Here is a 19,443-nt window from a genome sequence, read left to right as displayed (position 1 = left end):
AAACACGAAGTTCCCAAGCGCTTTCGTGTAATTCACATCTTCAGGGGTGAGTACACTCAGTACAGACTAGCTAGTCTGTACTGAGTGTATATATATGTGTGTATGTGTGTGTGTGCTTAAACACATACACCCATTCATTTACGCATGCAAATGTTCATAAATTAATATGAGGAATTTTCACCCCTAACTGAAGATGTGAAAAATACCATGGACGATTTTCTTCTGCTATGACACGAAGAGACAGCAATCTCAGTGGTATCAAAAAGCACTAATAATGATAATAATAATAACAATATTTAATCAGTAAAGTTGTAATTTGGGTTTACAATTGAATAAACATGCTTATAAACTATGCAGTTATACAGTTCAGCATGAATATGGATAATGTAAGTACAGAATACAGTGCACACAGTTTCCTGTGTGCCGAGACAGAGCAGGTTAACGACAATGGTAAACAGTATGGCTGTGGTGTTTTTGGGATGTTTGGTTCACACTCAGGATGGGATGGAGAAAGGAAACTCACAATGTGCTCTCTATATACATGTTGTATTGGATGTACAATGCAGCTTGGTGCTGGGAAGGCAGCATGGTTACAAGCGTGATGTAGAGAGAGCTGGTTGGTGAGGATGCTCAGAGGAGGACCAGCTTGTGGGTCGCCATGCTCGCCGGCGGGAGCGAGGACCACCAGGCAGGAGGAGGAGGAGGAGGTGTTGCTGGCTGGTTGGTGTAGGTAGAAAGAGGCAGGTCAGTTCAAGTTTAGAAGCTCCAAAAAAATTGTTGGTAGCGAAAGTCAGAGCGGGGAAGATAACAGAGGAAGGAGCAGGAGGTTAGGAAGGGAATTGTAGTGGGAGAGATAGCGCCGTGACTTTACACGACTGCGTTTATTTGGTTAGCGCATAGCGCACGTATTTGGTTTTTTTGTCTGTGTTGGGTGTGATCCTCGGGTCACCACTCCTCCGGATTGTGTCAGTTCAAGTTTAGAAGCTCCAACAACTTTCCCTGAATACGAATTCGCAACCTTTCGATTTACAACAGGTACCTACTTTACTGCTAGGTGAACAGGGACCAAGGGGGCTAGGAAGAGTGTCCAAACAACTTCCGCTTGCCCGGGAATCGAACCCGTGACATCTTGCTTGCGAGGCAAGAGCGGTACCGCTTCTACCACAAGCGCCCCACAACGAGGTCAGGTCTTAAATAGCGGGGGGTAGGCGTGGCTTAGTAGTTGACCCCCGCTCCGTGATGTATGGCGGCGCTGGTTGACCTAGACCACGAGGCACACACTGTGGAATTCGTGGGGTCGGCTACGCAGCGACAAACAGCGTTTGTAGGGGAGAAATCCACTACACGGCAACTTGACCACGGATACTCGACAAAGCTGTCAGGTGTTGTGCTTATTTCCAGGAGGGTCCTTTAAGACTACAGTAACGCGATATCCCCCCCCCCCCCACCTTGCAGCTTCGAGATAAAGACTGACATACGAAACACTGAAAATCCGACAATCCTCTCCAAATAGGAAACACGAAGAAGGGACTCAGATGAACTTAACGCTATTGCTCAATCCATTAGTTCCGTTACCTACAACGGAGGATAACTGAACTGTTACACGCACACGGAGATGACGCAAGAATTTCCACATGGATTTCATCCCCTTCACCACAAGCTGGACTCTCAAAGGCCCGTACACTGAATTTTCCACTAAGCAAGAAATGTAAGGACGTATGTCAAATGGGTCCCAGTCCTCTGGTGGGCTCTGGCCTAACCTAATCTAAACTAACTCGATCTTAGATTTGGGACCCGTTAAAAATGGAGCCCTTTAGGAATGAGAATGGACCCACTTGTCCTGGGCTCCATTAGTACTGGACCCCTATTATAATGGTTAGGTTAGGCTGAACCAAATAGGACTGGAACCCAAGTGATCAGTCACCGTGTATAGAAACTAGCCGGAATGGCATACTTAATTTACAATATACGAGTAAATAGAGAAAGCGATCAAAATCACTTCAACTACATTAATAAGATATATTGTATACAAAGGCGTTCTCGTAACCACATCACAATGATGTAACCTCTATTCCCCGGCCCTTGTACAACAGCGATACGATGATAGAGCTTTTCCACAAACCCATAAATGAATTTACCAAAACCTCCCTGAATAACCCTCCCAAACTCTCGTCACTACTCACCCTACCTCCATCATCACCCCCCCAACAGTTCTTCTCCCCCTCATTAACCCCCCTCACACACACCTTTATGATCTCCCCCCCCTCCCTCTTGTTGTCTAGAACCCCCCCTCACACCCCCACAACATCCCCATGTGATCTAAGTCTCCCCCACCTCTACCGCGCTCTTCCTTTCCCTCACAACAACCACTTTCTCTCCGGAGGGAATTACACCCCTGACTGACTGAAGCATATCGCGCCTTTACCAGCTATCTATTGAGAGAAAGATCTGTCTCTTTATAAACCTGAAGCTGTTCCCCTGTGCGTTTTACCTTCCCACGGACTGCGCTTATTTACATGGACTCTTATTGAGTTTTATAAGTTATGTAAATTATTTGGAATATATCCAGCCGAACAAACTGTAGTTCATACTTTTTTACTTTTATCCTCTTCACCACTGATCGGCTCATTAGCCGCTTGGGCGATCGGCCACGTCTCTGTTACGCACTGTTGGCAAGTACTGGGCATGCACTGGCTCCTGAATGTATCTGAACCTGCTCCAGTGCTTGTCAAGTCTGGTCTTGAAAGAGCTCACACTCGGTGCCGTCACAACACTCTCTGGCATATTGTTCCAAGTGTTCACAACTCTCAATCCGAAAAAGTTAGTCCTCACAGTTTTCTGGGCTTGCGGCTTCTTCAACATTGAGCTGTGACCCCCTGTGGGGCGAGCGTCCGCCAGCTCCAGGTATGGACACTCGACTAAGTAGTGCCCTTTAAGATGTTTAGACAACCCAATTAGGTCCCCCTTGCTGCCCGTCTGCAGTATAAGCTAGGTAATTGCAGGTGCTCTAATCTCTCAAGGTAGCTGAGGTGCCGAAGTGTAGGCACCAGTCTGGTGGCCCTCATTTGGACATTTTCAATCAACTGACAGTTCCTAGCATATCTCGGGGACCTAACGGGGTGACAGTACTCCTGACTGGGAAGCACCTCACGCTTGAAGATCGTTACGAGGGACGGACCGTCTAGGTATCTGAACGACCTTCTTATAAAACCTAATAATTTAGTTGCTTGATTCACCTTCTTCTCACAATGGCCCGAAAACTTCAGCTCATTGTCAACATACACACCTAGGTCCTTTTCACGTTGTCTCAATTAATGCAATTTCTTCGTCCCGTTGGGATACGTGATACGCCTCCTTGCCGTTGGTACATCCCAGGTGCAGCCTCTTACTCTTCGTGAGTCGTGACATTTAATCTTAGCAGCCACTTCTTCGATCATTTTTTTAAGCTCACAGGGATCTTTCTGCAGCTCTTCACAGTCTATCTATTTGGTTCTTAATTTCCAGAAATAACTTGGCGTCATCCGCAAATATTTTTATGGAGGAATGTATATCGTCAGGCATGTCATTTATAAGCAAACAAACAACAGCGGGCCCAATACACTGCCCTGTGGTACCCCGCTTGTGACATGATGATTTCGTGCCATTAATCACCACACCCTGCTTGCGGTCATGAAAAAATCTCCAATCCACGCTTTTTTTTTTTTTTTTTTACGGACATTAGCCCACCCGGGCACAGGTAATGACCCACATCAGGGCCTAGGGGGCGAAAATTTAATAATAAATAATAATCATAATAATAATATCTATTATTATTATTATTATTATTATTATTATTATTATTAATTATTATTATTATTATTATTATAACAATTAATAGCAAATTATTACAAATAAAATAATAAAAATAATAACCATAAAAAATACAAAATTGAAAAAATAAATCAAGAGTGAGAAATTATATACATTATATTTGTTGTGTTGTCCAAGTAAGAGAAACAATTGAGACCCTGCAATTGTGTGTAAATGAGGCAGAAAGTCAGATCAGCAACCTGGGACTTGGTCACAATTTTTGTGATGCCATATGGCAGCAGGGTCTACCATTAGACAACACATTATGCTTCCAATATCTTCCCAGGCGGTAGTACCTCCCTGTTTGGTAGCTGCCTTTCTACCTACTACATTTCCCCGAATCCTGTACCCTTCCAGTTTAATTTTCAGCCTTTCATGGGGTACGCTGTCGAAAGCCTTGACAAAATCTAGGTATATATTGTCGATATTACCACCCTGTTCCAGAATTTGGATCTAAACACCCAGTACCTTTAGTAATTGTGTTAAGCAGGAGCGTCCCGGCATAAAACCGTGTTGGCAATCCTTTACAAGGTTGTTTCGTAGTAGATGTTCCATCCTGGCATCTCTTATAATGCTCTCAAGTACTTTACATACCATGCTGGTCAGGCTCATCGGTCTATAGTTATTCGTGGAGTGACGATCACCCTATATGTTTGGTGTCATTTTTTCCTGTTTGCTTGATGTTTGGTATAAAACAAAGCTATAATGAAAAGGCTTCATTCGAAAGCTACTTTAAACTTTCACTTCGACCTTCTATGATAAATATTTACAATTTTCTAACATCCTTTCTGAAATGCTAATACCTTGAAATCATTTGCATTTTGATATTCCAGATATTTAACAATATTTTAGAGAGCAACAGGCCTTTTTGCCAATTGTGAACACATTTAGTTTGAATAAATGGACAGCTACATAAAAAAAATTTATGAACCAATCAGTTATCTGTAGGTATAGACGAGGGACGTGGCTTACGGGCCAAGGTAGCGTGGAAATAGTATAGTTACCCATTCATTGTTACCATTACCGTTTTTTTTCCTTCAATACCTTGTACAAAAAGATTTCCTAGATAGAATATTTATCGAAAGGGAGCAGCACTTTTATTTTTTTCATCCACTCATCTATACGACAAGAAATAAAGCTATCTATAATTCTCAAAGGTATTAAACTTCTGATAGGTTAATAAGTCTTTTCAGAAGGGTGTCAAGTTTATCCCTTTGTCACCATCTTATCAGTAGTTGGCCGGCAACAAGATATCCAAATCGGACTCAGTTTTTGCTGTAGTAAGCTATAGTTGGGGTCCTGGTGATATTGAATTCATGTATAGTGTGATTGAGTGTGATGTGTTAGTATGTGTAACTATGTGTCTTATCCTGAGTGAAGGACGAGGCCACAATTGTTGTTCACAGTAGGGGGTTTATTATTATACTGTACTTAGGTTAACTTCAGTATACCATTATACTTGGTGTTAATTATTGCTTTGTATTGTACTGTGGGTAAGGTATGTATCTCACTGTATAGTATTTTTATATTAATGAATGCTTACTAAAGATAGAAATACAAGGGTTTGACGAGTGGGGTTTTTTTTTACAAGTTGTCCATAATGTCTCACAGTATTTTTGGGTCCAGTTCTAGGTATATCTCGTCATTTCTAACAACTTTTTTTAACAATGTTTCGGTTGCAAATTATCCGTTTTAGAGAAAATCGCATTAATTTGTTAGAGACTCATCGAATATTTTCTAAGGTTAGTGTAGTGTAGTGTAGTGTAGTGTAGTGTAGTGTAGTGTAGTATAGTATGGTTAGGTTATACTGGTTGCTTCAATGTGAACTCTGTTGAGGGGGTCCTGTATTCTGAACAATAGCAGTTAGGTTAGAGCAGGTTAAGTTAGGTTAGGTTAGGTCTGGTTAGGTTAGCACAGAAACTGATTTTAAGATGAAACCTAGGTTTTGGTGTGATTCATTAGAATTTTTAGGTAAATGTTGACGATACTGTTATCATTAGAAGTTTGTTGATTCTCTTTATTTGTGCTATTCTTTTTGTTTTGAGGATTTTAAGTATATTAAAAGAAACGACAACTTTTTATTTTAATTTTTTGTATTTTTTAGGATTTTTTTCCATTAATCAATCCTACAATTTAAATTCCTTGTTAGTATAAATTGTGTTCCATTATTCCTGATCCTTTAATAAAATAATTACGCATCTTTATTAAGTTTAGATTTACGTATATACCACTATTCTTCTTTTGTTTATTAAATACATTCTATGTTCTCTTTATATCATCTACAGTTTGTACCTCAAGTGATGATTACATGCTAGAGCGTCTTGTTTACATAATGTTTGATCTGCGTTGTTGTTATTATTCTTATCGCGAGTTATCAGGCATATTTCGTGATGAATCTCGTTTGTTAGCTCTTATTTGTGACCATAGTTTAATTAACTCAATATTAAGGTAAGTTGTTTACGATTTTATATTAGCATTCGTATATTAAACACAGAAATAGAAACGACAATGCATAGAACCTCATAGATCCTGAGCTGGCTTTTCTTTACATGTTAAAAATGGAAAATCCGAGCCACCTTTGGTCATTTATATTGCATATCACTCGATTTTGCTCTCTCCTCACCCAAAAACCCCGATTTCCCAAAGGTCTCCCAAGGTTGTCAATCTCAAAACGAGTCATTTGCGATAGAAATGAAGGGCAGAATCTTTCAAACCACATAAACCCATCAGAAAAATGCAAGTTTCATGTCCAAAACCAATATGGGCAATTTGTAAAAAAATTTACCCTGACTTTTCGTTATGATATAGCTGATAAAATTTATGAAGTTATTTATACCACAAACAAGTAACACAACTTGGTGATTCTGGATTGTGGTGTACAGGTATATGTGTACCTGTAGTTCAGTGAATGATAAGGCCAAGGGCACTAACACCAGAAGGAGTTGTTTGATTTCTTTCAATTTTTCGACATGTTTTTATCATTATAGTAAGTATTTTGGTTAATATTCGTCCATTGGCTGTGTGCAGGCTTCCAGTTTTCAATATCACAGTCATAAAGACTAAAAAAAATCATACGACTCCATATTATTTCTGGTGCAAATCAATATTAACGGAGTATCTCACAAATTTCTAGGCGTAAATTTCTGTATCTGCCATGTTTCCAGAGTCACTTCTCCTCTCCTCCTTCTCTTTGCGACATGACAACCAATGACCTACAAGTATCGTGTCATGTGACTTGGCTGGCCAAACATTTTGAAGCAGACTTTCACCGCATACTTAGAATTTTGAAGGCTCATGATGGCGTGAAAAGTGTTCTCTCTCTTATCTAGCTGTTTACTTTAAAGAAAAAACCAATTCTCTTGTCTATAACCATAAGCGTATCAGATCACCCAGCTGTATCCTTCACGACAGTAGCAGGTAAGCTCCAAAAAAATGGTTAGGTAACGTTAGGTGTTTTTTTGTTTTGTTTTTTATACTCAAACATGACCGCTATTTTGGTGCAAATTAACGGTTTCTGTTACAAATTAAATATTGTTATTTTTTGGGGTTTTTTATGCTAATTTGCACAAGAAATGAAGGTCAGATTTGAGTAAAACACCATAATACACCAAAAACACCTATTTTTGTTTCAAAACCCGAAGACAGCCAATGGACAAATATTTACCAGTTATTTCAAAAGAGGCGACAACTTCTTATTTAATTATCCGTAGTGGATGTTTTGCCATGACCAGCTTAGTTCCTACTAACACTATTTTACCATGAGTGTGCTCTTGATTGGCTAAGTACAGTAATATCTCCCTTCCGGAATTCCTCAAACCCGGAACTCTCCGATTGCCGGAATTCCTCAAACCCGGAACTCTCCGATAGTTGGAATTGAAATTTTCTCGGAAAATCGTTCCCAAAGCTGGAATTTTCGGGAGAATTACGGCTTTGGGAAAAATTTTCCAAGGGACACATTTTCTGGAAATTTCCAAACAAATTTCCTGATACCCGGAAAATTACGGGGATGGGGGAGTTTTTTCCGGGTTTGAGAAATGAAAATCAGGTGCATATTCTGTAAATTCCAAGAAAAATTTTCCGTTACCCGGAAAATTCCGGGGATGAGGGATATTTTACCGGGTTCGAGAGATGATGTAATGGGCAATTTCTGAGAACATATTTCCATCACCCGGAAAATTCCAGGGATGAGGGATATTTTCCCAGGTTCGAGAGATGCTGTAATGGGCAATTTCTGGAACTTCCGAGAAAATTTTTCCATTACCCGGAAAATTCCGGGGATGAGCGATATTTTTTTCCGGCTTTGAGAGTCATTTCGTTAACTGGAATCTCTCATTCCCGGAAGTGCTGTGCACCAATTGTTCCAGCTAACGAAGATATCACTATCCTGACTAATTCTTTCTCTAGTAAATCCTTCTGGTCCTTAACGAAAAACATCTGTAATAACTTCTGCACTCCGTTTCCTCCTCTCTTCCGACCTGATATCTCTATAGCCAACTCTGACAAAGCCAATCTCTTTAGCACCTTATTCTCCTCTAATTCCACCTTAGACGACTCCCACTCTATCCCTCCTACCCCTGCTCCTCCTACTGAACCCATGCGCTTTCCTATTATCTCCACTCGCAGGGTTACCGGTGTGTTATCCAAAAAAGACGTGTGTAAGGCGCACTGACCGGACGGAATACCCCCTCGTGTTCTGAGGGAGTGTGCTGAAGCTCTGGCCCCCTGTGCTTGCTTGCCTCTTTCGCCTCTGCCTCAAACCCAATCTTTTCCTTCTTCTTGGAAGCATGCCTTGGTTCAGCCCGGCCCGAAGAAGGGTAACCATTTTAATCCCTCTAACTATTTCCCCATTGCCCTAACTTCATCCCTCTCTAAGATTTTCTAAACTATCTTGAACTCCCATTTTCTCCGTCTCCTTGAACGCCATTCTCTTTTGTCGGATCACCAGTATGGCTTTTGCCAGGCCAGATCTACTACTGATCTGCTCTCCTCTTGCACCCATCTTTGGTCATCCTCTATTAGGGATTATGGGGAAACTTTCGTCTTGGCCCTCGACATCTCCAAAGCATTTGACAGGGTATGGCACAAATCTTTGCTTTCTAAACTTCCCTCTTATGGTTTCTCTCCCCGACTTTCTTGTCTAATCTCTAGCTTCCTTGAGAACAGATCCATTGCAGTTGTTGTCTAGGGATCGATCTCTCGCTCTTTCTCTACCAATAGTGGTGTCCCACAGGGTTCTGTTCTTTCACCTACTCTCTTCCTTCTTTTTATCAATGATTTACTTCACACTACAACTAATTCTATCCATTCTTACGCTGATGATTCTACTCTTCACTCTTCTTCACATTTTCCCCTTCCTCTTAACTCTCAAACTAGATCTGTTTCTAGAGCTGATATCATTACTTCTATCAATGCGGATCTGTGCAGCATCTCTGAATGGGGAGGTAGAAACTTTGTTAAATTCAATAGTAATAAAATTCAGTATTTACCAATTACACTTTCTAAATTAGATGATTTCCCACCAATTACATTTCAGGATGCTATCATTCTGCCAAATTTTGAAATAGATATGCTAGGCCTCACCATTTCCTCTAATATGTCATGGAAATCACGCGTCCTTAACATAGCTAAAGCTGCCTCCCGAAAGTTGGGAATGCTGTACAGATCCCCAAACAAACAAATAGAGTTTTAATGTCTGTGACAAACTAATAATATATTTTTAAATTAATTAATTAGTAACCACAGTAAAAGAGTTGTGTGGGTGTAGGGTGTGGGGAGACACCATGCGGTAACATACCTAGAGGTCTTGTGAGGCGAAGTCAGATCAGGTGGCAGTGGCCATGACATCGGATTTTCCCTTTGATCTTCTTGTGTTCACTAGCACTTTGATCACCCACCTCACTTAGCCTACCCTCTTATCCCCCGTCCCTCATCGAATCTCCTCACTTCTCCCCCCACCTTTCCATCAGATGTCAGTTGCTGTTTGCCTATACAGGTACCTGTACCTAAAATGAATTTCAATGAGGCTGTGATTCTAAAATGCTTTACATAATTCCAGCACCTGCCAGATGTTACGTGGTGCAAAAAATTCAGCCACTCATCAGTTAGAATCGAAGGGTGACGTCACCACAGCCACACCCCCAATTAGAGGGACAGTTCACGGTGAGTCTTTGTCAAACTTAGTCAACAATCATCCACAAATTCCTCAACTGAAGGAGCTTGACAGCTATTTGGAATGTCCAGGGGATGGAATGAAGCTACTGAGGTCTTTCCTGACATTTTGTGACTTGTCTCTGAAGCTTAACTCCCCACTACCTGCATCTGCTGCTTGTGAGCGTCTGTTAAGTCATGTTGGGCTTATTATTTCTTATTTAATAAATTTATTATATACCAAGGGGTGACAAGCCTAGTCACAAGACCATGCAATCAGACTCTTAGTACATTGGTACTCATGTCTTGCAGGACACGTTATGACTTGTGATATGGAGACAATATTGATATGATATAAGGACAATGGGAGTTAGCACCCACCAAAGCGTGGGTAGTGTCCAAGAATTCAATCTCAATTATTATGAATAAGTAGGTGGTAACATATATTGGTAGGAGTTCCCTGACAGTGGACAGTCAAGGCAATAATGTTAAAGGCTGTTAGCATAAGGGACAGTTAGAGTTTACAGGAAAGAGAAGTGCGGGTCATCCCCACCTCGGATACATGCCAAATGGGTCTGTACCCTAACCCAGTGTGAGCAAAGACATCTTTATGTCTGCAGACCATAAGTCCACGTCAACGATATTTGTTTGAATAGGGAAGAAAGTGATCATAGTATTGGACTGATATATTTTCAACCCGTTAACCATCCCTACAATGGATTGTAGGGAGAAGAGTGGCTGAATATATTCAATTTCAGTAGATCATGCTGGGCTTATATTTAGGCCTAAAAGATCCTGATTGGACAGCCATAATTTTGAAAATCAGTCATTGATTAATCTTAATACAGTGTAGAAAGATTTGTAATAAACATCTGTAACGCTGTTTGTCTTTTATTCTTATCTTTGTAAACTGTTTTTGTATAATTTACTGTTGATTTATTTTAATATTTGAGACATAACTTTGTTGTTACTTTTTACTTTTAGTACCTGAGTACAGTACCTTAAGAATGAGATCCTTTTTTTACTTCTACTTGAGTACATTGACTTTTGGATGCTTTAAGTTCTACTTGAGTAACATTTTACCAATGTAATAATATTGTACAGTACTTTTTACCTAAGTAATAAAGTCCAGTACTTTTTACAACTCTGTATATTGGTTATGGATGCTTTTTTCTTACAATTGGAAATTGTTCTGTGTTCAACTCTATATATGTGTTTCTTCCAGGGGCTGTGGGATCGACAGAAAGAATGGGAAGCCCCATGATCCGGTTCAAAGGCTCCCTCAGTACATCTGACCCACGGAAATGTCCTGTGTTGATAATTGGTCAGCTAGGACATCTTGCTGCTCTCTCATTTAGTGATGTTGCAGGAAAACTACAACCACGAGTTGATGAAGAAGTAATGTTATAAGCACTATTACAGTAGTCCTTGGATATAAATGTTTTATTTGTGATACAGCTAGTACTGTACTGTAATAGTGTACTGCTGCCAAGTGCAGTACAGTAATTTGCTGATAAAACAAAAGTGTCTCTGCTTCAGTACCAAAAGTGTTTGCAAAGTGGATGTTAAATGGAACAAGGACTTGTTTGTGTGGTATTTGCCTAAGATATGTTTTTTCTTCTTTTGGTGACAGTTAGTAGGAGAATTCTTTTTCACAGGCATGGACCCTCGCAGTAAATGGCCTTCAACCCTCCCCAACTGACTACTGTTCACTGTACCTAAATTTGGCTACTGTGGCAGCCCTTCCTGTGAAGTGTTCTAGACACAATACTCCATCACGAACCCATTCCATCACAAAGATAATCAAAACACACTCAACGGGTACTGAAGAATGCATTGTGGTAAGTTATGAGGAGAATTCATTTTTGCATCAGTCAGTTCTCTAAATATTAATTGTGAGTGAAGAACTGAAGGTAATTCTTTTTACCAACTGCACTGATGTAGTGCATAGCTACAGTAGGTCATGGTCATTTGTTTTTGATAAATGAACCCATAGAGATGCCTGGCACTCAAATGAGTGAGTGGAACCCTGTTGACATGCAGACCTGTGTTAATAAACAATACCCAAAATATTAGTGGAGCATTACTAAATCTAGTGAAAACAAAAACAAACTTTAGTATTTACCTTAGAACAACCATGGACTGACACAATGAAAGATATTTGAGTGTCAGTGTTCAATCATCTTAACATGAAGGTCCAACCACATTGCCTCCCATGTTAACAGGCAGTATACCACAAGAACTAACAATTATTATCTGAACAAAACAAAAAGCCTTCCACAAGTACCCTTCTTGGCGGGTACGAGGTCTGTCCGGAAAGTATCCAGCCATTTACTATTAAAAAAAATATTGCTTACCTAGGACAATGGCGCCCTAGTCCCCTTCAAAGTACTCCCCTTGGGACCTAACACACTTCTCCCAGCGTCCCTTCCACTTTTCAAAACAGTCTGCAAAGTCTTCTTTCGGGATCTTCATCAGCTGCCTCGTCGCATTCTCCTTAATCTCGTCCACGGTCTGAAATCTCCTCCCTTTCAACGGCGATTTTAGCTTTGAGAAAAGACAGAAATCGCAGGGAGCCAAATCTGGGCTGTAGGGGGGCTGAGAGACCTGGGTGATGCGATGTTTTGCCAAAAAACCCTGCACGAGACGTGATGAATGGGCAGGCGCGTTGTCATGATGAAGCTGCCAGTCACCACTTGCCCACAGCTGCGGTAGTTTTCTTCTTACCGCATCCCTCAGCCGGCGAAAAACTACAATGTAGTACTCCTTCGTTATTGTTTGGTAATTGTAAATGCGACAGTCACACAGTACCCACGCTCACTTAACGGCGTCTGCCGGTCAACTGAGTTGTCCCACGGGAGTATGGCTGTTCATGCATGCGCAGTACGGTCCTCTCTGAGTGGCTGCCATGTTACATCAAGGCCGCACGACCAGTTCTCACAATATTCACAATGGCTGGATACTTTCCGGACAGACCTCGTGTATATGTATGTATATATATACATATATATATATATATTTTGATAAAATCACACGGGAAAATGGAAACAACGGAGTACCTTAGCTTTCGTCTTTATTCAAGACATCTTCAGAGGCAACTCTGAAGATGTCTTGAATGAAGGTAATGTTTCAAATTTTATCAAGATTTATTTTCATTGTGGATTTACGATATATATATATATATATATATATATATATATATATATATATATATATATATATATATATATATATATATATATATATATATATATATATATATATATATATATATATATATATATATATATATATATATATATATATATATATATATATATATATATATATATATATATATATATATATATATATATATATATATATATATATATATATATATATATATATATATATATATATATATATATATATATATATATATATATATATATATATAATTTTTTTTTTTTTTTTTTTTTTTTTTTAAAGACACAACCCACATGTACAAAATTAATCCTTCTTTTGAATTATTGCAGCTTGTTTGTGAACGAGCAGATCTCTTTGCTAGTGCTTGTGGTGTTGCAAGAGCATATCCAACATATTCCCGAAAGACTGCCCCTGGTTCATCATCAAACCATACTGTAACTGTAGAATTGTTGTTAGTGGGAAAGGGAGACTCTCCATTAACAGATGAGGACATTGAGGTAAGTTTGAAATATTTTTTATTAATCTCTCTCTCTCTCTCTCTCTCTCTCTCTCTCTCTCATTTTTGTCTATTTTTTCTGCATTTTCTATTTTTTTTTCATCTCTATTTTCTGTGTGTGTGACTCAGTTGTTATACAATATCTTTTCTTGCTTATGAGACTAGTGAGCCAAGTCATTGCTGGTGTAAAAAAAAACATATTCATTGGTATACTGTAGACATTATGCTCAGTCAATAAAAAGTGAAAAGTACAGTGTTGTAATTGGTTAAATTCTCCACTTTCATCTCTTCATATTTGTATATTTATTAAAGTCATATATACTAGAATTTGGTCTCAATATTACCTTAGATAGTAAGGCTTAACTCTTGCAGTCTATCGCCAGGCTGTCTTTGTGTTTGGGAAAGAAACCAAGTCATATAAATAATTATTGGAATAATAATTCCACAAATAAATTCATTTATAACATAATCATAGCATTATCATCTAGTAATACTGTACTACACTACAATACAACTTCACTACATTTAGTCATATTACTTTGATACAACATAATAAAATGGACAAACAATGGAAAATAAACAAACAAAAGAAAGTACTTACCAAAACGCTTTCCTCTGACCGTGCATAGGAGAGGTGGTGATGGTGGTGTTGTTGGTGCTACCCTGATGCCTCTTTTATCGCTTGTGGTGAGTGAATGCATACAACTGTGTACCTTTTACACAAATATGTCACTTTATACCTGACAATTACACTACTATTTACAAGCACTCCTCACGTGCCACATTGTCCAAGAAGGTAGATAACGCAGGATGGAGTCAAACCGGTCTCTTGACATGAATTTAAAAAACGATGGAGTTGCTGTGATGTCATCATGAGATATCCAGTACTCCTGAAATACTTGTTTTTTCACATGTGCCATTAGCATTAGTAATGCAAAAAGAAAAGCATATAATTTGGACACAACAACATCAGTTCATCGGCGCATTTTTGGAGAGTGGCCAAGGCGGGGGTCAGCATCACATGTGTCCTCATAAAATTTATTTGTCTCAGTATTGTATACAGTAAGTCCATGAATGCACCATCAAAGAAGGCACAAAAGTAGTCCATCTCACTTGATTCCTCTGTACAAGAAAATTCTGGAGTAATTCCACCTGATAAGCATCTGAAATCAGGGATGTCAGGCTGGAAATTACGGTCATCAGACCAAACAAAAGCATCCATTGTCCCTTGTCTGGACTGTGAACCCGTGGTGGGTCTACACCACACTGGCTGTGCCTCGTCCTTATCACCACTTGTCCCTAAAACATCTTCTGACTCGATGCTATTCTCAGGATCACTAGGCATATAATCACTGCCTTCATCACCACTTTCACCAGAATCGCACAATACAGCACTCACTTAAAATAGTTATGTTCGTATCTTACTATCATCCAACCCGCTGTGGCGGCGACACTTGATCTGGGTTGACGACATGACACGGGAGGTTGAGGAGTGACTCTCCATGTCTAAAGGGAAATGGTTACTGACCGCCCTGAGCCCACCCATGCTCCCCTCCATGTGCTGTGACAGACAAATAGTCACGCTGGTACCTGTTAACGCACGATGTGCATTCAAACAGTGGCGGGAAAAGGCGCGCGTCTTTGTACATCACCCAGGGCGCACTAGTCGGGCGTCTTAGTACATCACCCGGGGCGTAAGGGTTAATGAACACCACCTTTCCTTCCAGTACTACACCCAGGAATAGCACAATGCTTCTCCTACCATTGTTATGCATATAATTACAGTAATATCTTACTTAGCCGTTATCCCTCAAAACCGGAACTCGCCGATAGCCGGAATTGAAATTTTCTCAGAAAATCGTTCCCAAAGCCAGATTTTCCGAAAAATTCCGGCTTTGGGAACGATTTTCCGGAACATTCCAGAAAAAATTTCCCGATACCTGGGAAATTCCGGGGATGAGGGAGTTTTTCTGGGTTTGCGTGATGAAAATCAGGCGCATTTTCTGGAAATTCAGAGAAAATTTTTCCGTTACCTGGAAAATTCTGGGGATCAGGGATATTTTTCCGGGTTCGAGAGATCATGTAATGAGCAATTTCTGGAACTTCTGAGATCATTTTTTCGTTACCCAGAAAATTCCGGGTATGAGATTTTTTTCTGGCTTTGAGAGAGTCGTCTTGTTACCCGGAAATCTCTCATTCTTGGAAGTGCTCTGCACCAATTGTTCCGGCTAACGGAGATATCACTGTACAGTATTTAAGTCTCCCAATAGATGACCCAAATATCACAACTGCCTTGAATGCATCTTGAGCCCATAGCAGATTGAAGCAGAGATGACCTTGTTACATTCATTTCTACTTTTCTCTCTTACAGACAACATATTTTCCAGAGTTCCACTTTCTTTCAGTAACGCCTCCTTTATGTCAGCTATTGAGTACATTATACTCAGTCTTGCTAATGAAATCTCCCAGAATTTTATTTCTAATGTTGCAAAGAAGGCATAAAATACTTGGGTTTCTTTTCAGGTTCATCCTCATTGTACCTCAATATATTGTGGTCCTTCTTATCAATGTTGGACAATATTATATCCGAAGTTGTATGTTTCATCAACAACCATTCCCTCACTTCATATGAGGCAATCTGGCTCAATCTTTTCTTGCTGAATTTCCATGGTTAGCATGCAGATATAATTCAATCCCTCATCCCTTTCCTTCCAATACAATATATGCATTTTCTTTTCTTTCCTCACTCTTTCTGTATAATATTTCTTTCATCAAACTTCTTCCTCATCTGCCTTCTTCACTCTTTCCACTTCTTATTTTTGCACTATGTCATCTTATAACCCACGGTTCTCTAGAAGCAGGACATTCATTTGCCTCTTACCACACAGCTAAATCATACATATTCGTGATTCTCTTCAATATTGTTGTGTATTAGGCAAACTGAGCTTGAATACTGTATAGATCACTCTTCTAGTTACATATACAGGTATGCTTCTATATTCCATCATGGTTAGAAAAAGAAAAAAAGACTTACCAATGTTTTGATGTTAATCTCATCTGGTAGGTGTTAAATGATGGTGTATACGGAGTTCGCCTTGCTGCCAGAATCGTTGATACACCAGCCAACGAGATGCACACAGATTCTTTTATTGGGGTATGTAATTACTGCAATTGAAATTTTCCTACTACACAGTGTTTAGAAATCAGTTGATGCACTTGTCTTTTTGAAGAAAGCCTTTCTGGGGTGAGATATAAACTCACAGGACATTATTTAAGTCTGTTGGAAGATATTGAAGCATGTATTTAGTTAAGATATAACTTAAGTGTATTAACTTAATGTATTTTTACTAATACTAGGCACAGGCATAGTGTATTAACTTAATGTATTTTTACTAATACTAGGCACAGGCATCTCCCAATTTACCCTTTTTTCTTGATTTCCATTATATATTTAGAGATATGTTCCTCAAACCACCCACCAGTCATGAGCAAAGCGCACCAATACATTCTCAGCTCCATCTTTCCTTCCATCGCTGTTTCTTTTTCTACCTAGTTGTACAATACTGGCAGTATTGTTTAGCAGTTGCCCTGAGAGTGAGGAAGGTGGTAGCAGTGCTTTCTTTCTATAGGGAGAGTCAAGCCAACTCATTTCAAGTTCAAGGTTTACAAGATGGCATTGCTTAGAGGAAAGTTGACTCATAGATGTTTAATAAAATCACAATAAAGAATGCAGTAAACTTCATTTAATGGAAAAAATAGTGATGATGACTTCTTGGAAGGAAGGAGTGTAGGGAGATGGGTATGTGAGTGTGACATCTCCACGGTGCTGCGCTGTTGCTACTGCTACAACTTCATGTGCTTGTTCCCCTAACATACGCTGCATTGGCACCAGTAGCATAGCTACTGGAGGGGCATGGGGGATGCAGACTGTCCCCTGTGAAAAGGTTTGGGGGGAACTAATTTGTTACATATTGCAATTTGTAAGTTGTGTATGTGAAGAAAGAGAAGGGCATCTAATGGTATGGCAGCCCCAGCCACCAGATGCAACTTATACAGGATTGTTTACATATTTTCATATGTTGTCACTTGTCAGTAAGGGACCACTCTGTCCAGAGGCAACACTGTACACAGCTCTAGCTCTTTTTCTTTCCTTTTTTCTTATATCCCTTCACCCTTCATTTGGGTAAGATTTTATTCGTAGTTTTAGGGAATTGTTCATTATTACTGTGCATTTTCCACAATTCGTCATTTCCACAGTCAGTGCCAATGTTTGTAGGAAAGGGAAGGTCAGGTAAGAGAAGCACAGTGAAGGAGGGGAGTGTAGTGAAGGTAGAGAAAAAACAGTGAAGGTAGGAAAGCTTGAAGCACAGTGAGGTTATGGAAGCACAATGAAGGTAAAGAAGTACAATGAAGGCAAGGAAACAAAGTGAAGTTATGGAAGCACAGTGAAGGTAGTGAAGCACTAGCACAATGAAAGTAGGGAAACACATTGAAGGAAGGGAAGCATATTGAAGGTAGAGAAGCACAGTAAGGTTAAGGAAGCACAATGAAGCTAGGGAGAGACAGTCAGCAAACTACAGCACAAGTAAGGAAGGGCCTCAAAGTCTTGGTATTTTGGGAAGTAAGGTTCTAAGAGAATTTCAATCCAGCACTAATCTGAAGAATGAAGCCCTAAATATAGACATGGATATTCTGTTTATTAGGATAATACTATACTGTTATTACAAATGCAAAGAGTATAAATTGTGGACTTAGTGACAGTAAGTTTATTAATGTTATTTGTGTGTTACAGGTATAATCTTATACGGTACACTCTATTCTTTGCTTGGTGCCTAAGTACTCCTTCAGTCACACAAATTGGGGACATTTCTAAGCCAAGCCCCCCCCCCCCATACACCCGCCCAAAAAACAATCCTAGAATCACTACTGGTCCTACTGGTCAGCTGCTACAACCTGTAGCCAAATTGTCTTATTTTAGATAATTTGGTGAACATTTTCATGGTGCTATTGAAAGGACTAACCTTTCTTGGTCTGTAATTCACTGAACAAACTTTTGCGTTATCCTGAATGACTATGGTGCTTAACAGTACATTACACTGTGTTTGATCTTCAATCTAAACAATAAGCATACAATCCATGTTTTCCATCACTTCACATGTATTATATGACAACTTTGATGCTCTTAAAGTAGCAGCAGCTTGAGCACTTGGCTTTAGTTTTCTTTACTGTCCCATATTGTTCTCACTATAGAAGTAACAAGGCTTAAGGTTTTTGTGATGTAGCTAAGTTTTTTACCTGCATCATTGCTTGTATTTACTGGCTTCTTTCCTGACATCTTGAGCAAGAGTGAACTAATGGATTCTTTATAAACTTTAGCTTCAGATGGGTCATAAGCAAAACAAAGCCAGCCAGCATGAGACAATTGGAAACAAATATCCCACTAATAATGGGACAAACAGGCCTGCAAAGTCTGAAGTTCACAATGCAAAAACCATAGATTATGCATTTGTTTATCATTTTACTTTTCCCTTATAGCAAATTTCTGTTAAATGAATTGCTGTATATTGGGGGATTGCTGTAAGATAGTTATTCTCCTGAGCTACATCCATAGATTTAAAAAAGAAAAACCATTTGTACTAATAAGGAGCTTTAGCTCTGACAAGTCATATTTCAGATCCTAGGTAAACTGAGAACCACACATTATTGAACATTAAACTTGACAGCCATTTTCATTTTCTTTTCATTGTATCTTACAGAACAAG

At 39.4% G+C, this 19,443-nt stretch overlaps 1 protein-coding gene across 6 annotated transcripts in view; it reads left to right on the top strand.

Annotated features, from left to right (window-relative positions):
• Nucleotides 1-4,906: 4,906 nt before the first annotated feature.
• LOC121878199 (probable aminopeptidase NPEPL1) overlaps nucleotides 4,907-19,443 on the top strand; it is a 29,432-nt gene continuing 14,895 nt past the window's right edge. The window contains exons 1-6 of one of the 6 annotated variants that reach the window (XM_042384266.1): nucleotides 4,907-5,006; nucleotides 9,905-10,008; nucleotides 11,222-11,394; nucleotides 11,655-11,837; nucleotides 13,515-13,682; nucleotides 16,746-16,835. In XM_042384266.1, coding sequence (XP_042240200.1) covers nucleotides 9,915-10,008; nucleotides 11,222-11,394; nucleotides 11,655-11,837; nucleotides 13,515-13,682; nucleotides 16,746-16,835 — 708 coding nt within the window. In that variant the 5' untranslated portion in view covers nucleotides 4,907-5,006; nucleotides 9,905-9,914. The other 5 variants (XM_042384265.1, XM_042384264.1, XM_042384267.1 and 2 more) reach the window with 5 other exon arrangements.

Source organism: Homarus americanus, unplaced genomic scaffold (assembly GCF_018991925.1).
Source record: "Homarus americanus isolate GMGI-L3 unplaced genomic scaffold, GMGI_Hamer_2.0 scaffold45562, whole genome shotgun sequence".
Taxonomy (NCBI): Eukaryota; Metazoa; Arthropoda; class Malacostraca; order Decapoda; family Nephropidae; genus Homarus; species Homarus americanus.
This window is presented reverse-complemented; position numbering and strand designations above follow the sequence as displayed.